At 39.7% G+C, this 15,947-nt stretch overlaps 1 protein-coding gene and 1 pseudogene across 2 annotated transcripts in view; both read left to right on the top strand.

Moving 5' to 3' along the window:
• Window positions 1-15,947, top strand: part of AFG1L (AFG1 like ATPase) — a 205,460-nt gene that overhangs the window by 63,653 nt on the left and 125,860 nt on the right. For both annotated transcript variants that reach the window (XM_041733206.1, XM_041733278.1), the window contains exons 4-6: window positions 2,323-2,374; window positions 13,814-13,915; window positions 15,063-15,193. In XM_041733206.1, the coding sequence (XP_041589140.1) occupies window positions 2,323-2,374; window positions 13,814-13,915; window positions 15,063-15,193 (285 nt within the window). The remainder of the gene's footprint in view (window positions 1-2,322; window positions 2,375-13,813; window positions 13,916-15,062; window positions 15,194-15,947) is intronic.
• Window positions 2,834-9,175, top strand: LOC121492056 (annotated as a pseudogene).

The raw sequence follows: 15,947 nt of genomic DNA, 5'->3' as shown, positions 1-15,947 counted from the left end.
GAAGATTACTCTTTTAAGTGGAACAAAATTTAGGATGGTTATTTGGGTTGAGAATAATATCAGGCACAGAGAAGTTCATTTTGTTTCTTCCTTGGAGCCCTCCATCCTCCTGTGTTGGTCTGGACTAGATTGCTTTCTTGATCTGCCTGTGCCTCTGTTTCTGGAGCAACCCTCCATCTTACCAGGGCTTCCTTGCCAGGATCCTGTCTTTCCTGGAGTCTAGGTGTTCCTATTTTTGTTGGGGGGGTGTTTTTAAGACCTTCTGTCTGGAATGTCAATTTTCCATTTTCATACTTGATGGGTAGATTTAATAGATTAGATTGGATATCATTGTCCCTCAAATCTTATTCTTTGTTGTTTGTGACCTGTTCCTCTACCTCTTTGTCACCGTCCCCAGTGGCCACCTTGAACATTTGTAGGATGTTCTTTTATATCCCTGGTACATGATACCAGTCAGGATTGTGACTTGATACAGGTTTAATTTCCCTCCCTGTGCTGAATACTTACCTTGTCCTCACAACTTAGAAATCAGGTTCTTCAGATTTGAGGAAAATCTGCATTATTTCTTAGATGACTTCCTCCTCTCTTTTCCCCCTCTATTTTCTCTTTCTGGAATTCCTTTTTTTGTCAGATATTGGACCTCCTAATGAATTAATCCAGTAGTTTTTTTAAATTATTATTTATTTATGATAGTCACAGAGAGAGAGAGAGAGAGGCAGAGACACAGGCAGAGGGAGAAGCAGGCTCCATGCACCGGGAGCCCGATGTGGGATTCGATCCCAGGTCTCCAGGATCGCGCCCTGGGCCAAAGGCACGCGCCGAACCGCTGTGCCACCCAGGGATCCCTCCAGTAGTTTTTTTATTTTCCACCTATTCTTGTTGCTACTTATTTGTTGTATTTTCTGAGGCATTTCTTCAAGTTTATCTTCTAATCCTTTTTCTGAAATTTTATTTCTGCTACCATATATTAAAAAAATTTTTTTTTTAACTTTTAAGTAATCTCTACATTCAGTATGGGGCTTGAATCATAATCCTAAGATCAAGAGCTGCATTCTCTACTGACTGAGCCAGCCAGGCGCCCCTCTGCTACCATATTTTAAATTTCAAAATGTTCTTTTGTTCTTGATGTTCCTTTTTCAAAATTGCATTTTGTTCTTGCTTTATAGTTTTAATAGCTTCTTTTATTTTCCCCAGCATATTAATTATATTGATTACAGTTTTATTTTTAAAATACTTTATTTATTTGAGAGAGAGAGTGTGCGCACATATGAGAGTGGGAGGAGGAGCAGGGGGAGAGAGACAAGTAGACTTTGTGCTAAGCACCAAGCCCCACACGGGGTTTGATCCCACCACCCTAAAATCATGACCTGAGCTAAAATCAAGAGTCAGTCACCTAACCAACTGAGCCACCCAGTACCCCAGATTACAGTTTTATTTTGAAGTTTTCCTTTAGCTGTCTGTATAGTCTGTTTCCTCTGAATTTTTTTGAAGATTTATTTATTTATTTTTAGGGAGAGAGTGTGCATATGAGTGCAAGAATGGGGAGGGGCAGAGGGAGAGGGAGAGAGAGAGAGGATCTCAAGCAAACTCCCCATCCAGGGCAGAGCCCATCTTGGGACTGGATCTCACGACCCTGAGATCATGGCCTGAGCCGAAAACAAGAGGTAAAGAGGTGGACACTTACCTGACCGAACCACCCAGGCACCCCTGTTTCCTCTGAGTTTTTATCCCCTTGGTACTCTTGCTCTGGTCTCCAACTTTCCTCTTGGACATTTTTCTTTTCTAGTTTCTATTAATTCTTGTATGTCATCAATTCATTATAGAATCTTTTCAGACACTAACAAGCCAATTGAAGACTCTGTCGTAAGAGGTTGGTTGATTGATGTGCCCTACCATAAGGTGATCTAATAGGGATCAGTTTTTTCTTCGGGAGAAGTTCCCGAAGAAACACATAAATGCCTTCAGGATTTTTTTTTTTTTCTGGAGACTATTCAGTGTCTTTAGAAAAATTCTTCTGAGCTCTTGCTTACTGAGAATGAGCTAGGCTGTCATTGTTTGGGGAGCCCATTTGGGAAAGAGGGGAAGTTGCTGAATGATGTAGGGGATGTTGTGGGACTTCAGAGCCCTTGCTCTGGGCTACTATGATTCTTGCCTCCCATATTAAAATGTAAGTTGGTCTTCATAGCCTTTTACATCAAATTTTTTGTACTTATTGTGTACAATAACCCATTTTAGTCCTGTATATGACAGTTAGACACTGTGTATATGATAACATTAAATTATTTGCATGTTAGAGATTTATAATTTGTTCTTAATTTGCAGCTTTTTTCAAGGAGCAAACCTCCAAGGGGCCTGTATGTTTATGGAGATGTTGGTAAGTGTGTTGAAATAAGTTTTGAGTGGTCCAAGTAGGATGTTCCCAGCTTTCATTCAGGGATAGTTCTGTTTCCACCCCTCACTCTACTACCAGTTAGGGAACAGGATGAGGCCAAGTAAAATGGCGTGGGAAGAGAGAAGGGCAGTTATCTTAGTTTTCATTTTTACTTCTCAGAGGGTACGACTAGTTTAAAGCTGGATTAGTTATCATGGTAGGATACAGACATTGTTTAGTGTATAAGCTGAGTTGATCTCAGGGAAGGGAATTATCTATAAATAGGTTATTAAGGTAAATCAGAATCTTATTGCTCAGTGCTATTTGACTCAGCTAATACTTAAAAAAAATTAGCTGCTCTTTTTTACTTTAACTTCCACTACTATTTTTATTCATAATCTAAACCCTTGTCCTCAATATAGTTATTATTACCTTTAATTTAGTTATTAGTGGATAGTCTTAATGGGTGAGTGGTTACGTTTCCTTGGTTTCCCACATCCATATATTGGGTACAAAGACTCACCTTTTCTTGGAAGCCTTATGAGCTATTGCTTACTTTTTAGACTTTCCTAATCAATGAATGTCTTGCTTCTTTTCTGAACTCATTATTGGTGAAGTTGTCTGTTTTTTGGTTTCTGTTTCCTTCAAACATATTCTTTTCTCCTAGTTCTAAACCTCTCCCTATTTAGCCACCTTCACTGATGTCGTGGTGGTGGCTCTTTATTTGGTCTTTTTGGTTGTCAGTCATTTCTTTTATTGGCTTACTCAAAATGCACATTTACATATAGCAAAATTAGTTTTGCTTCTCAACTGATAAAGCTCAGGCTCCCCTATAGTCATAACAAATTCGTGTTATGAGGAAGTGGTGGCAAAGGTTATTATCTCAGTAATAATTTTAGGACAAGAAAAATAATAGGAGTTGAATAAGTAGTGATAGTACCTTAAAGATCCGACTGTTTTTTTCTGGGTCCACCCTCTACTTATTTGTCTGTGAATGCCTGTTTTACACTTACAGGTTTAGCTTGCCCCTTAAGATTCTTTATGTTCTTGGAGCTTATAGACTTGAAAAATGTCAAAGAAGCTCAAGCTGTTGTTTTTCTTAGTTCATTGGCTAATTGGTATTTTTGAGAACAGTGTATGTTTACTTCTTATTTAGAAAGCGATTTATACCAGGTGCTTGAGCAGTTTTGTGTGTTCACACCTCTGGGTACTGTTAGCAGTTCTCATTCTGTTGTCATCTCTCATTCTTTGCCTCTTTGGAGAACATTTACTTCCTGTACCTTCACTTTCATGTTTAGTCATGGCGAAAATCAACATTTTTGTTTCTCCTATTACCTTAACCACTTAACCATAAATGGAGATGATTGGTAAAACACAACTGTTTCCACTTCTGCAAAAGGACTTAAAAAAGTACCACAAACCTATAAAAGTTAATGGATTTTAGTTTGAAGAATACAGCCATATACTAATAAATGGAGGTATGGTAAATGTGGATTCATCTGAGTGCTTGAAAGAATTAGAGAAGATGTGGTAACATGGGATATTCACAGAGATACGTGTGTGGCAACCTTTGGTTAAGAACACCTTTATAATGCAGAGAGGGAAAGAGAAAGGAATTCTACAGTAAGAAGGGAAAAGATTTTCATTTGAGGGGAGCTATCTGTCTGGAAGAATAGCCTCAGAATGCTCTAACAAGCTCTTTTTTATTATAGTTTTCCTTTTTTATAGTCTTGGGAAACAGGTGTTCACTTTTGAAGAGACTCAATGGGAAAGATTCCTGTTTTCTAGCACCCCCTTCCACCCCTTATTCCTGGCTCTGTCATGAACACTTTACTTGTTTTGAGATGATTGACTCAGATGGACCCTCAATCCAGGGAACCCCAGTAGAGTTGATAGAGGCATCATCATCATGACTCAACCCTGAAATGTTTTCCTTAATAAAATGTTTAGCATATCTCAAAGCAGAAGCCAAACACTGCAGTGGGAGTATTTTGTGGCTTCATTCTTACCCTGTAGTTGGCTTTCTGACAAGGTTTCAGTTCTTGACTAGTAGACTGCAGTGGGGATGGCAGAGTTAATGATTTCTCCCTTATATTTGGAGACAATCAAAGTAGATTTTTGTTCATCAGTCCCTTTTCTGCTGCCTCCTGGTTTAACCTTACCTGTTTCACTTTGATATTTTCACCAGTCAGAAGGTAGGCTGGTTTTAAGGTGAAGAGTTGGGAAGCAAAATTCTGGGTTTGGGTAATGGAGGACAGCACTTTCAGCTCCTTCAACAGGGGGTTGGCTGTGAAAAGGGAACCTTAGGAGGGGACCACTGAAGTAGTTGTTTTTTAGGTTTTATAAATTACTCCCCTAGTAAAAATCTTCTCAAGAAAAACACAGGGTTTTATCTAGGACACTATGGAGACCAAAGCAAAATTGTGAAATAGGTAAAATTGAGCATTGGTTTCTTCTCCACATTTTTTTCAATATCTGTCCTTATTCTTGCATTCAGTTGACAAAGTTTATTGAATATCTGCTGTGTGCGAGGCAGTGTGTTGTTTCTGCAGATGTAATGGCAAATGCAGATGTAATACTGTGTAAGACGCAGTCTGCTCACCCAGAGCTTACAGACTCTTGTGATGGCTCTGAAATATTTTTGAATGTGACCCACAGTGAAAAATATTTTTATATTCTGACCTACATATGTAAATGTGTGTACACGTGCACACACATGCACACCCCCCCCCCCCGAAAAATAGTTTCATGAAAGAAAACTTACACTTATGTGTGATACATTTGGATATTTTCTCTTCTGTTCTATTCTAGAAAAATTATTTCTGGTTGTACAGGCAATTTGAAGGACACTGGTCTAGGTTCTCTAATATCCATCACTACGTTTTGGTGTACTGGAGTTTGTTCCTGCTGTTTCATCTTTTTGGGCATTAGGATTTTTCATGCTGGATCTTCCATAGGACACAGATTTCTCCTCTACAAGTTAAATTAATCTGGTTGGACTCATATTATCCGAGGATCTGCCTTCTAGCTAAATGTCTGAACCACCTCTAATCTGTTTCTAATTTAAACTATTTTAAACTTATGTGCTAAATTTTTTTTTAATTTATTTATGATAGTCACAGAGAGAGAGAGAGAGAGAGAGAGAGAGAGAGAGGCAGAGACACAGGCAGAGGGAGAAGCAGGCTCCATGCACCGGAAGCCCGATGTGGGATTCGATCCCGGGTCTCCAGGATCGCGCCCTGGGCCAAAGGCAGGCGCCAAACCACTGCGCCACCCAGGGATCCCATGTGCTAAATTTTTAATGGGATCCATTGGATGAGTAGGTTACTTCTCCAGCATATTTGCATTTAAAATGTCTTCTGGGGTGCCTGAGTGGCTGAGTAGGTTAAGCATCTGCCTTCAGCTCAGGTCATGATCCCAGGGTTCGAACCCTACATTGGGCTCCCTGCTCAGCGGGGAGTCTGCTTCTCCCTCTCCCACTGCCCCTCCCCCTCACATGTGCTTGCTCTCTCTCTCTCAAATAAATAAATCTTTTTTAAAAATTAAAAAAAAATAGAGTCTTCTAAGAGTTAGAATTTCACTGAAACTTGGTATATGAATAAAACTGTAGTGATTGAGTTGTTCACTTGATGATTTTGGGCAGAGAAATCTTTCAGCATCTCTGAAATTCCATCATACACAGGCACTTTCTTGACCAACATACTAAATATAATTGTGCTTATAGCCACATTGAAAGAATTTTACATTTTAGAAAAGATCTTTCTCTTTTTTGGTAGTGTCATGAACTTACTATTTCCCTCATACTCTCCCTAAGCACTGTTTGGTGTTGATGACAGTCAAATATTAATAATTACTTGGGTATATCTACTAGTCTCTAGTAGAGAAAAAGTAGACGTTGGTAGAAAGAATGAATACAAAATAAGTAGAAATTTATATACCATTTTCACACTCTAAAAATTAACATTAATTTTAATTTCATTAAATATTCAGTTATTCAGATTTCTAATTATGTCATAAATGTTTGTTTTTAATATATTAAGTCTTTAGTGTGTGTGTGTGTGTGTGTGTGTGTGTGTGTATGACATACCACAGAGATGCCTTAGGAAAATTCACATTTCTACACTTGTATGTACACATACATACATACATAAACTAATTTTTCCTGTAGGATTTCCTACAGCTTGGATTTTGCTATGCATCCCTGTGGTTTAATGTGAGTTTTCCAACTCTGTCTTTTTCAAGGTTGTTTTGGCTATTCTATGACTTTTACGTTTCCATAGACATTTTAGAACTGGCTGGTTAATTAAAAAAAAAATCCTTCTGGGATTTTGCTTAGGAATGTGTTCAATCTATAGATCAATTTGGAGAGAATTGGTAACTTAAAATATTGATATTTTTGATAAATACTGATTTTTTTGATAAAGATTGAGTCTTCCAATCTATGGGCATGGTATGTTTCTTTATTTTAAAGATCTTTAATTTCTCTCACTTCTGCTTTGTAGGTTGTAATGCAGGGTTCTACTATATTTTTTGATAAATTTATTCCTGTGTATTTTATGTTTTCTGATATCACTGCAAATGGTATTGTATTTTAAAATTTTAATTTCCAACTGATTGCTGCTAGTGTATAGAATCAGTTGATATTTTTGGTAACTTTGCTATATTCACTTATAAACTCTAGTAGTTATTTGATAGATTATTTAGGAATTTTTGTGTATACTATCATGCTGTTGCAAATAAAGACCAATTTTCCTTTACAATTTGTATGTCTTCTAGTTCTTTTTCTTGCCTTATTGCACTAGCTAGGAACTCCAGTCTAATGCTGAATGGAAGTAGTGAGAGTGAATGTTCTTGCCTTGTGTAAAATTTTAGGGGAGAAGTGTTCAGTCTTTCACTAGGAGGAATGATGTTAGTTGTGGGGTATTTTTTTTTAAGATTTTATTTATTCATGAGAGACAACACAGAGAGAGAGAGAGAGAGAGAGAGAGAGAGAGAGGCAGAAACACAGGCAGAGGGAGAAGCAGGCTCCATGCAGGGAGCCCAATGTGGGACTTGATCCCGGGTCTCCAGGATCATGCCCTGGGCGGAAAGCAGGGGCTAAACCACTGAGCCACCCAGGCTGCCCTGTGTGGTATTTTTTAAATGTATTTTTCTTAATGTGGCAAATATACATAACATAAAATTTACCATTTTAACCACTTTTACTTGTAAAGTTCAGTGGTAGTAAGTACATTAACATTGTTTTGAAACCATCACATCGTTCATCTCTAGAACATTTTCATCTTCCCAAACTGAAAGCCTGTACCTGTAAACAATACTTCCCCATTCCAAATGCCCCTCCCTCCCAGGCCCTGATAACCACCATTTGATTTTCTGTCCCTGTGAATTTGACTACTTTAGGTATCTCATATATGATGGAATCATATATTATTTAAACTTTTGTGTCTAGCCTATTTCACCTACTATATTGTCTTCAGGATTCATTTATGTTATGTGTCAGAATTCCATTATTTTTTAAGGCTGAATAATATTCCAGCATATGTATCCAGTTTTTGCCTATTCATCTGTTGATGGATGTTTGGGTTATTTCCATCTTGTTTTTTTTTAAAGATTTTATTTATCTATTTGACAAAGAGCGAGTGAACGAGAGAGCATGAGAGGGGGAGGGGCAGAGGGAGAAGCAGGCTCCCTGCTGCAGGCCTCGATCCCAGGACCCCAGGATCATGATCTGAAGGCAGATGTTTAACTCATGGAGCCACCCGGGTGCCCCTATTTCCATCTTTTGACTATTGTGAATAATACTGCTATATCTGTTTGAATCCCTGCTTTCAGTTCTTTTGTGTATACACTCAGAAGTGGAAGTGGTGGATCATATGGTCATTTTGTGTTTAATTTTTTTTTTTTTTTAAGATTTTTAATTTATGGCTAGGAGCTGGATGGGCTGGAAGCCAGGGGGCCGGCGCCTGCCTCAGGGAATGGGGCTGCCGGTGGCGTAGGGACCATGCCTGTGGCTCTGGGCCCGCCCTGCGTCCGCACCTGCCCCCGGCCTCCGCACCTGCCCCCGGCCTCCGCACCTGCCCCCGGCCTCTGCACCTGCCCCAGCCTCCGCACCTGCCCCGGCCTCTGCACCTGCCCTGGCCTCCACACCTGCCCCGGCCTCCGTGCCTGCCCTGCTCTGTGCCTATCCTGCTCCGCACCTGTAGGGTGAACCTGGCAGCCGTGGTGTGGCGCCGACTCCTCCCGAAGAGGTAGGTGGGTGCTCGCTCAGGTCTTCGGGCTCTCGCTCATCTACTTCCTCAGCAGCACCTTCGAACAGAAGGAAAGAGCAGTGAGAGCTCGGAATCTCCTCCAGCTTCAAGACCACGACCAGCCCGTTCCGTGGAAGGTGCAGGTTCACCTGGGGAGCAGCAGTCTGCCCAGCAACCAGCGCTGAACTCCATGCAAGGGAAGCACCTCCTCACGGATGAGCTAGGATACATCTGTGAAAGGAAGGATTTGCTGGTGAACGGCCGCTGTAATGTCATCATCCCCGGCACGAAGCAGTACCACTCTGATGGCTGCTGTGGTCCTGTGAGTATTGTGTGTCCTGCTGCCTGCAGCCCAGCAAGCAGCTTCTCCTGGAGCGCTTCCCACCAGGCAGCCGTGGCATTCCAGAACCTCTTCATGGTCCTCGAAGATCACTTTGAATTGTGTCTGGCCAAATGCAGGACCTCATCCCAGAGCGTGCAGCATGAGAACACCAATAGGGACCCCATAGCCAAGCACTGCTACGAAGAGAGCCCCCCTGAGCTCTTCCCCACTTGACAAGCACAGGAGACAGACAGACCACACACGGGCGACCAGGCGCCACAGGAGAACTTGTGGCCTGAAGCCACCCTCCAGCGTTCTCTAGCCCACCTAGAAGAAGAGAGGAATTGTTGGAAGCTTTGGCTTTGACCACTTCTTGTGCTGTACGCTTTGGCCTCACTCACCAGTGGGCTCTACCCTGTGGAACTATTCTGGGAAGCAGCTTGGAAACACCAGTGCGTCACATTCAAGGACAAACTACAGGCGAGCCTGTGGAGTTGCTGGTGCTCTGGGGCACTTCTAGTTGCAGACTCCTCGAACCCTTCACTGTAAATTTATTTATTGGATTTCTTTGGAGTAGTGGGAACATGATAATGGTTTATATGGGAAGATGTCTTGCCTTAATAGTCAGATATATTCAAGGAAATTGTTGTTTTCTTGTGAGGTTTCCTGAGTGAAGTCATCCCTTTACTCTGATAAAATGTTTGGCCTCTTTGAACATGCATGTTCTCTCAAGGTAATTGTTTTAAAAGCTCCTTCAAAAGTGGGCCCTGGACACTGTATCCTGACATCTAAAATTGTCAAAAACTCAAAGATACTATTCTGTTCCAGCCCTCTACCAGCCCCCCTTGCAGGTGGCACCAGCTGCCCACAGGTTTTCTGGTCATGGTATTTGAATGTGCTTGCATTACCTGCATGTGAGCATCCTCTGGACCAGAAATTCCAACTCCCTGTTCCGGAGGATTTTCTCATTTCCAATGCCACTGCTGAAATGATTGTGGTCTGCTCAGCCATGGTACCCTGGGAGCCTCCTCCCTTCTCCTGTCATGGAAACCTGCTGGTATGGCAATTCCTAGGTGAAGAGACACCTAATAACTGGCTGTAGGCAGTCATCCTTCGTTGCTTTCAGCTTCGGGACACATAACAGGTTCAGACCTTCAGTTTCCTTACGACTTGTGAAGAAGAAAGCCCAAGTTTCCATCAAGGTGCTGCTGTAAGTGAGTCACTCCTACCCTCAATGGGGCGAGCCCGTGAACGCAGGGTGTGCCAGTTGCGGGTCCATGTGCTTACACCAAATCTCTCAGGCTCAATCAGGGTCAAGAGTATTTGGTCCTCTGATCAAGACATTCTGCCCCTCAAGTACTATGGCTCTTTGCTTTCAGGAGACATGGACACACAGCTCTTTCCTAGAGCAAGCCCCTTACTAATCCTGGGATCAGGCCAGATCTTTTTCATCTTTTGATTGTTCGAGCTGTTGACCTTGGAGTGGAGTACTAGTTTTACAATCCACTTTTGACATTTTTTTTTCAGTAGGGTTTGGACAGTCTGGACTTCAATAAGAAGATCCTGCACACGGCCTGGCACCCGGCGGAGAACATTATCGCCGTGGCTGCCACCAACAACCTGTACATATTCCAGGACAAAGTCAACTAAGGAAGCCAGCGCAGGGACTGAGCCCGGCCGTCTTCTCGGAGGAGGGGCGTCATCCTCCCTGTGAGAAGTCACGGGCCGCTGCCTCCTCCCCTGGGCGGCTGGGGGGCCCGGCCTTCCCCCTGCGGCGAGGCGGCCCGGGCCGCTGCCCGCAGAACACCCGTTCAGCGCGGACGTGGTGGACAGTGCCCAGTAAAGGCCATCACTCAAAATAAATGTATTTATTTCAGTCTGAGCCTTCCTTTCCAATTTGTAGACCAAAAAGTTCCCACCCAGGAGAAAAGCCGTCTGATGGAACGTGTCTCTCTCTGCAGCCTCCCCCGCCCCATCACTTTTCTTTGGACCATGTTTCCTTCCAACATGTTTCTGCGGTATGTAGCAGTAATTCCCCATGATTTTCTCCTATTATTTCTTAAACCTCTCTTCCCAAAGGGGTTTGTCCTCCTTAAGTAAGCCTTCTCAGAGGGCTGTCTGGCAATTGTTCTTTCTTTTTTAATTTTAAAAAAAGATTTAATTAGTTATTCATGAGAGACACAGAGAGAGAGAGAGAGAGGCAGAGACATAGGCAGAGGGAGAAGCAGGCTCCATGTAGGGAGCCTGACGTGGGACCCGAATCCGGGACTCCAGGATCACGCCCTGGGCTGAAGGCAGGCACTAAACCGCTGAGCCACCTGGGGTTCCCCAATTTTTTAAAATGTTTTTTCCCCCCAAATCTATTTAGTTTGCATTGGACTTTTTGGATTTTATGTGCATTCACGGTGCTAAGTCAAACTTTGTATGTGGGGAAAAAAAAGATTTTTAGTTAATTAATTTATTAGAGACACAGAGAGGCAGAAACATAGGCAGAGGGAGAAGCAGGCTTCCTGCAGGGAGCCTGATGTAGTACTTGATCCCCAGACCCAGGCTGTGTTTAATTTTTTGAGCAACTGCCATACTGTTTTCCAAAGCAGCTACACCATTTTATATTCCCACCAGCAACACACATCCAATATTTGTTATTATTTTCTTAAAAAAATAATAGCCATTCTAATCGGTATTGAAGTGGTATCTCAGTGTAGTTTTTATTTGTGTTTCTCAAATGATTAGTGCTATTGAGCATCTTTTCATTGTAGGCTTCTTTTTGTTTTGTCCTTTATGAGTTTGAAAAGTATGCTGCTTTTCCTAGTTTGCTGAGAAATTTGATCATGAATGTGTGCTGACTTTTCTCAAACATTTTTTCAGATGTGAGGATTTATGGTTTTTATATACTGAATTTTATTTTGATATGGAGTTGTTACTTACATGCCAACTTGATTCATTGGAAGTAACTTTTTTTTTAGGATGGACAAAATCAAAACCAAAGCAAAAACACGATTGTAGTTTCTAAGAGCCCTTCATATTTAACAATATGTAAGGTTAATCTTTCAAGTTTCATGAAGGCAGGGATCTTTGTCTGTTTTGTTTACTTCCAGATCCTGAGCACCCAGGATAGAGACTCACATGTGGTATTCAGTTACAATGTATTGATAAAGTAAATAAGGATATTAATTTTATTTGTAGTAATTTTTGACATTCAAAAGGTTAAATTTCAGGTAGCAATTTTTTCCATTATGATTTTTTTTCTTTTATCCCCAGAAGCTTTTATATGATGGTTTTGTTATATTTTAAGCCTGGTTTTTAAAGAGTTAGCACAAAGATTACATTCAAATATATATTCAGATTTTTGTTTAGATCATGACTTTTTTCTAGATCTATAAGTGTACTGTGTTTCATGCAGCAGAATTTAAAATTTTATTAATTTTTTGCATAAATGTAATAATTTAAGATCTGTTGCCACTCACTGTATCAAGAAGTATTTCACTAAATATTTTTGCAAAAAGATTACTTTTAAATTGAATTAGTTTCTTCATCAATGACCAGATTTGTTTGGTAAATTGTATTTTCATATACAAAAAACTTTCTGGTGATTCAAATGGCATAGGCTCAAAGTTGTATGGAATGGAGGAAAGCCAAACAGATTTAAGACTCAGATCTTAAATCTTGAGCTGCCTATGAATACTTGTAGCTCCTGTGCGGAGAGGATGGGCACTGTGGTGGTGTGGTGGTGGTGGTGGAGGAAGCGGTGAAGATGAGGGACAACACAAGCATGGCCTGGCTTGGCCTGCTGAGGAATGCTGGGTCTGAACGAGCTTGAGGACTGCCAGTGTCCCCAGAGCCCTGGGCTTTCTGCGAAGGAATAAGAATTTCTCTGCATATTTTGTTAAATGTGACTCGATAACTAAAGTAATCACAGTGGTTAAAAGTTTTAGCGTTGAAAATTAGATAATTAAATCATAAGGGTTAAGGTTTTAATTTCTTCAAGTAGGCCTCATTTTGTAAGATTTATGTTCTCAACTTTTTAAGAAGGTTATATTTTAAGAACACTTTCTTTAAAAGCTAAAACAAAACAAGCAAAGGAAAAAAGAGACAAAGCAAGAAACAGACTTTTAACTACTGAGAACAAACTGATATCAGAGGGGAGGTGGGTGAAGGAGTGGGTGAAATAGATGATGGGGATTAAAGGAAAGGAGGGCACTTAGCTCTATGAGTACCATGTGATGTATGGAAGTGTTGAATCACTATTGTAACTAGTATTATATTGAAACTAGTATTACATTGTATGTTAACTGTACTGCAATTAAAATTAAAAAAAGAACATAGTATCAATATTTGTAGAGGAAATCCTGTATGATACACAGGAGAAATAAAGGTAAAGCTACAAAAAAAGCATTAAAATTGGCAATTCTCTAGTTCTATATTATTTATTTTCAGCATTGATGTTAGTTACTAATCTTTATTTTTTTTATTTTTCATTTTTGAATTTCCTATAGTGCCTAAGACTACTTCTCTTGCTTATGACCCAATAAATATTTACTTAATAAGTTATTTTATTCATATTGATGTCTTTTGGAAGACAAATTAAAGAATGAATAATCTGCAGCTCTCGTCAGTTTATTTACATAATTCCCTGGAGAAATAGCTCCTAAATGTCATACTTCCTAATAACAGGATTTTAATAGAGAAGAGCAATATCAACATTTTATTTTTAGCTGGTTTAACACAAAAAATAAACACTCCTTCCTAAAAAAGTAACATAGTCTCAAGTTTTCCAGTAGAAGAGGGTGGTTTCATTATCCCTAAGCTAATGAACAATCCTTAGAGTAATCAGTACATACTTTTTAATAGTTGGTTTTTTCTTTTTTTAAGGTACAGGGAAAACGATGGTGATGGACATGTTTTATGATTATGTGGAGATGAAGAGGAAGAAACGGGTTCATTTTCATGGTTTCATGCTAGATGTTCATAAAAGTAAGTTAAATGGTCTAAAAGAAGGGATTTTTAAGTGGGTAAACACTACAAAACAGTTTTTCTCATCTTTTAAAATTTTTAATCTTTGAATCTTTTAAAAAATTAGAATTTGTTTAAAGTAAGGTTTTATTTGGTTTCATTTGTTTTGTGCTATGCTGAAACAACTGACATATTTCATGATGTATTTAGAGTTGATCCTAAAGACAAATTCAGTACTTCCCATTAAGAGAAGTTACTATATGAAGGTCAACTATTTTGTCTACTAAGGATCAATAAGAAATGTTGGGATGCCTGAGTGGCTCAGGGGGTTAAGTGTCTCCCCACAGCTCAGGTCCTGAACCCAAAGTCTTGTGATAGAGCCCTGCCTTGGGCTGGATGGTCAGCAGGGTATCCTGCTTCTCTTTCTCCCTCTGCCACCCCCCTACCTGTGCTTGCCCATGTGTTCTCTCTCTTTCTCTCTGTGTCAAATAAATAAAATCTTAAAATTAAAAAAAAAAGTTAAAAACTCATTTATTTCAAGAAGTTGTTTTTGATTAGGTCCTTTCCTGTGTGTCACCCTAGCATGTAGGCATTCATGTACATGTATATATGCCTTATTGCTTTATCAGTGTTCTTAGATTATTTCATTTTTATATTACTTGTCTACCAACTATACTGTAACTAACAAGGCCAGGAACATTGTATTTTCCTTCTAATACTTTCAGCATTTAGCATACATATAACGAGTAAAGTGAGATTGCCTAGAGATAAGGAACATCCTGATTTCATACGCTAGACGTAGGATGGAATCACCTGCTCTGCCTACATCCCTAAAATCCTCAGCAGTAAGATTGATCTGTTGATCCTCTAGTTACCATCTGGTCATCTAGGCTATCACTTTGTCATCTCTGAAGTGATTGAAGGATGGGGATAGAATGACTACAAAGTGTCCTCACAACCATGGAATGTATGAAGATGTAAACAACTTATTTTAAGGTAGAAAGAATGCAACCAATTTTCAATAATCACATTGATTTTACGTGGCACTTAAACTTACTTTTTATGTTCACACTAAGGTTTCACTTACAGATTTAAAAGATTTGTTATGGTTGTCTAAAATATGCTATTAATACAGTATTCAATTTGTGTTTAATTGTATCCATTAAAGGAATTCACCGCCTTAAAAAGAGTTTACCAAAAAGGAAGCCAGGATTCATGGCTAAATCCTATGATCCAATAGCTCCCATAGCTGAAGAAATCAGTGAAGAAGCATGTCTCTTATGTTTCGATGAGTTTCAGGTAAGGTACAGATGTTTCATAGATGTAGAATGGTATACTGAATGACATGTGAAGATTTAAATTCTGTTTCTGATTTTATCATTGTTTTATAGATTGATTTGACATGCTACCTCTTATGACTTTATTTTACTGTCTAGTCCAGGGCTTAGCAAACTATGGCCCACACAGGGCAAATCTGGCCCATCTGCTTTTGTATTACCAGTGAGAAAAGAATGATTTTTATATTTTTAAAGAGTCTTTTGAAAAAGAAAAAGAAAATGCCATACAGACCATATGTGGCTTGCAAAGCCTAAAATATTTACTACTGATTCTTTTATAGGAAAAGTTTGCCTACCCCTATATCATAGTCAATGGAGTTACAGTTTGCCTATACCATGTTGGAGATAATATCATTATTACAAAATAATGTCTTTAAAGATGTTTGTGGTTTTTAAAAAAAATGTTATATAAAAAACAAGTGATTCACACATCTCTTTTAAGCCTCACAATTTGTGATGAAGGGAGGGAGTTGGCCCTAGTTGAATTTTCCAAGTTTTTCCTTGTTTTTGGATTCTCTGAAACTGTACATTTAAAGTGGTAAAAAGTTATTTTCTGATATTTATTTCTTTTATTTTAAAGATTTTATTTATTTATTCATGAAAGACACACTCACAGAGAGAGAGACAGAGACATGGGCAGAGGGAGACGTAGGCTCCATGCAGGGAGCTCAATGTGGGACTCGATCCTGAAACTCCAGGATCACACCCTGAACTAA

This window comes from Vulpes lagopus, chromosome 1 (genome assembly GCF_018345385.1).
Source record: "Vulpes lagopus strain Blue_001 chromosome 1, ASM1834538v1, whole genome shotgun sequence".
NCBI lineage: Eukaryota > Metazoa > Chordata > Mammalia > Carnivora > Canidae > Vulpes > Vulpes lagopus.
The sequence above is the reverse complement of the archived record's forward strand: the minus strand, read 5'-3'. Positions and strand labels throughout refer to the sequence as shown.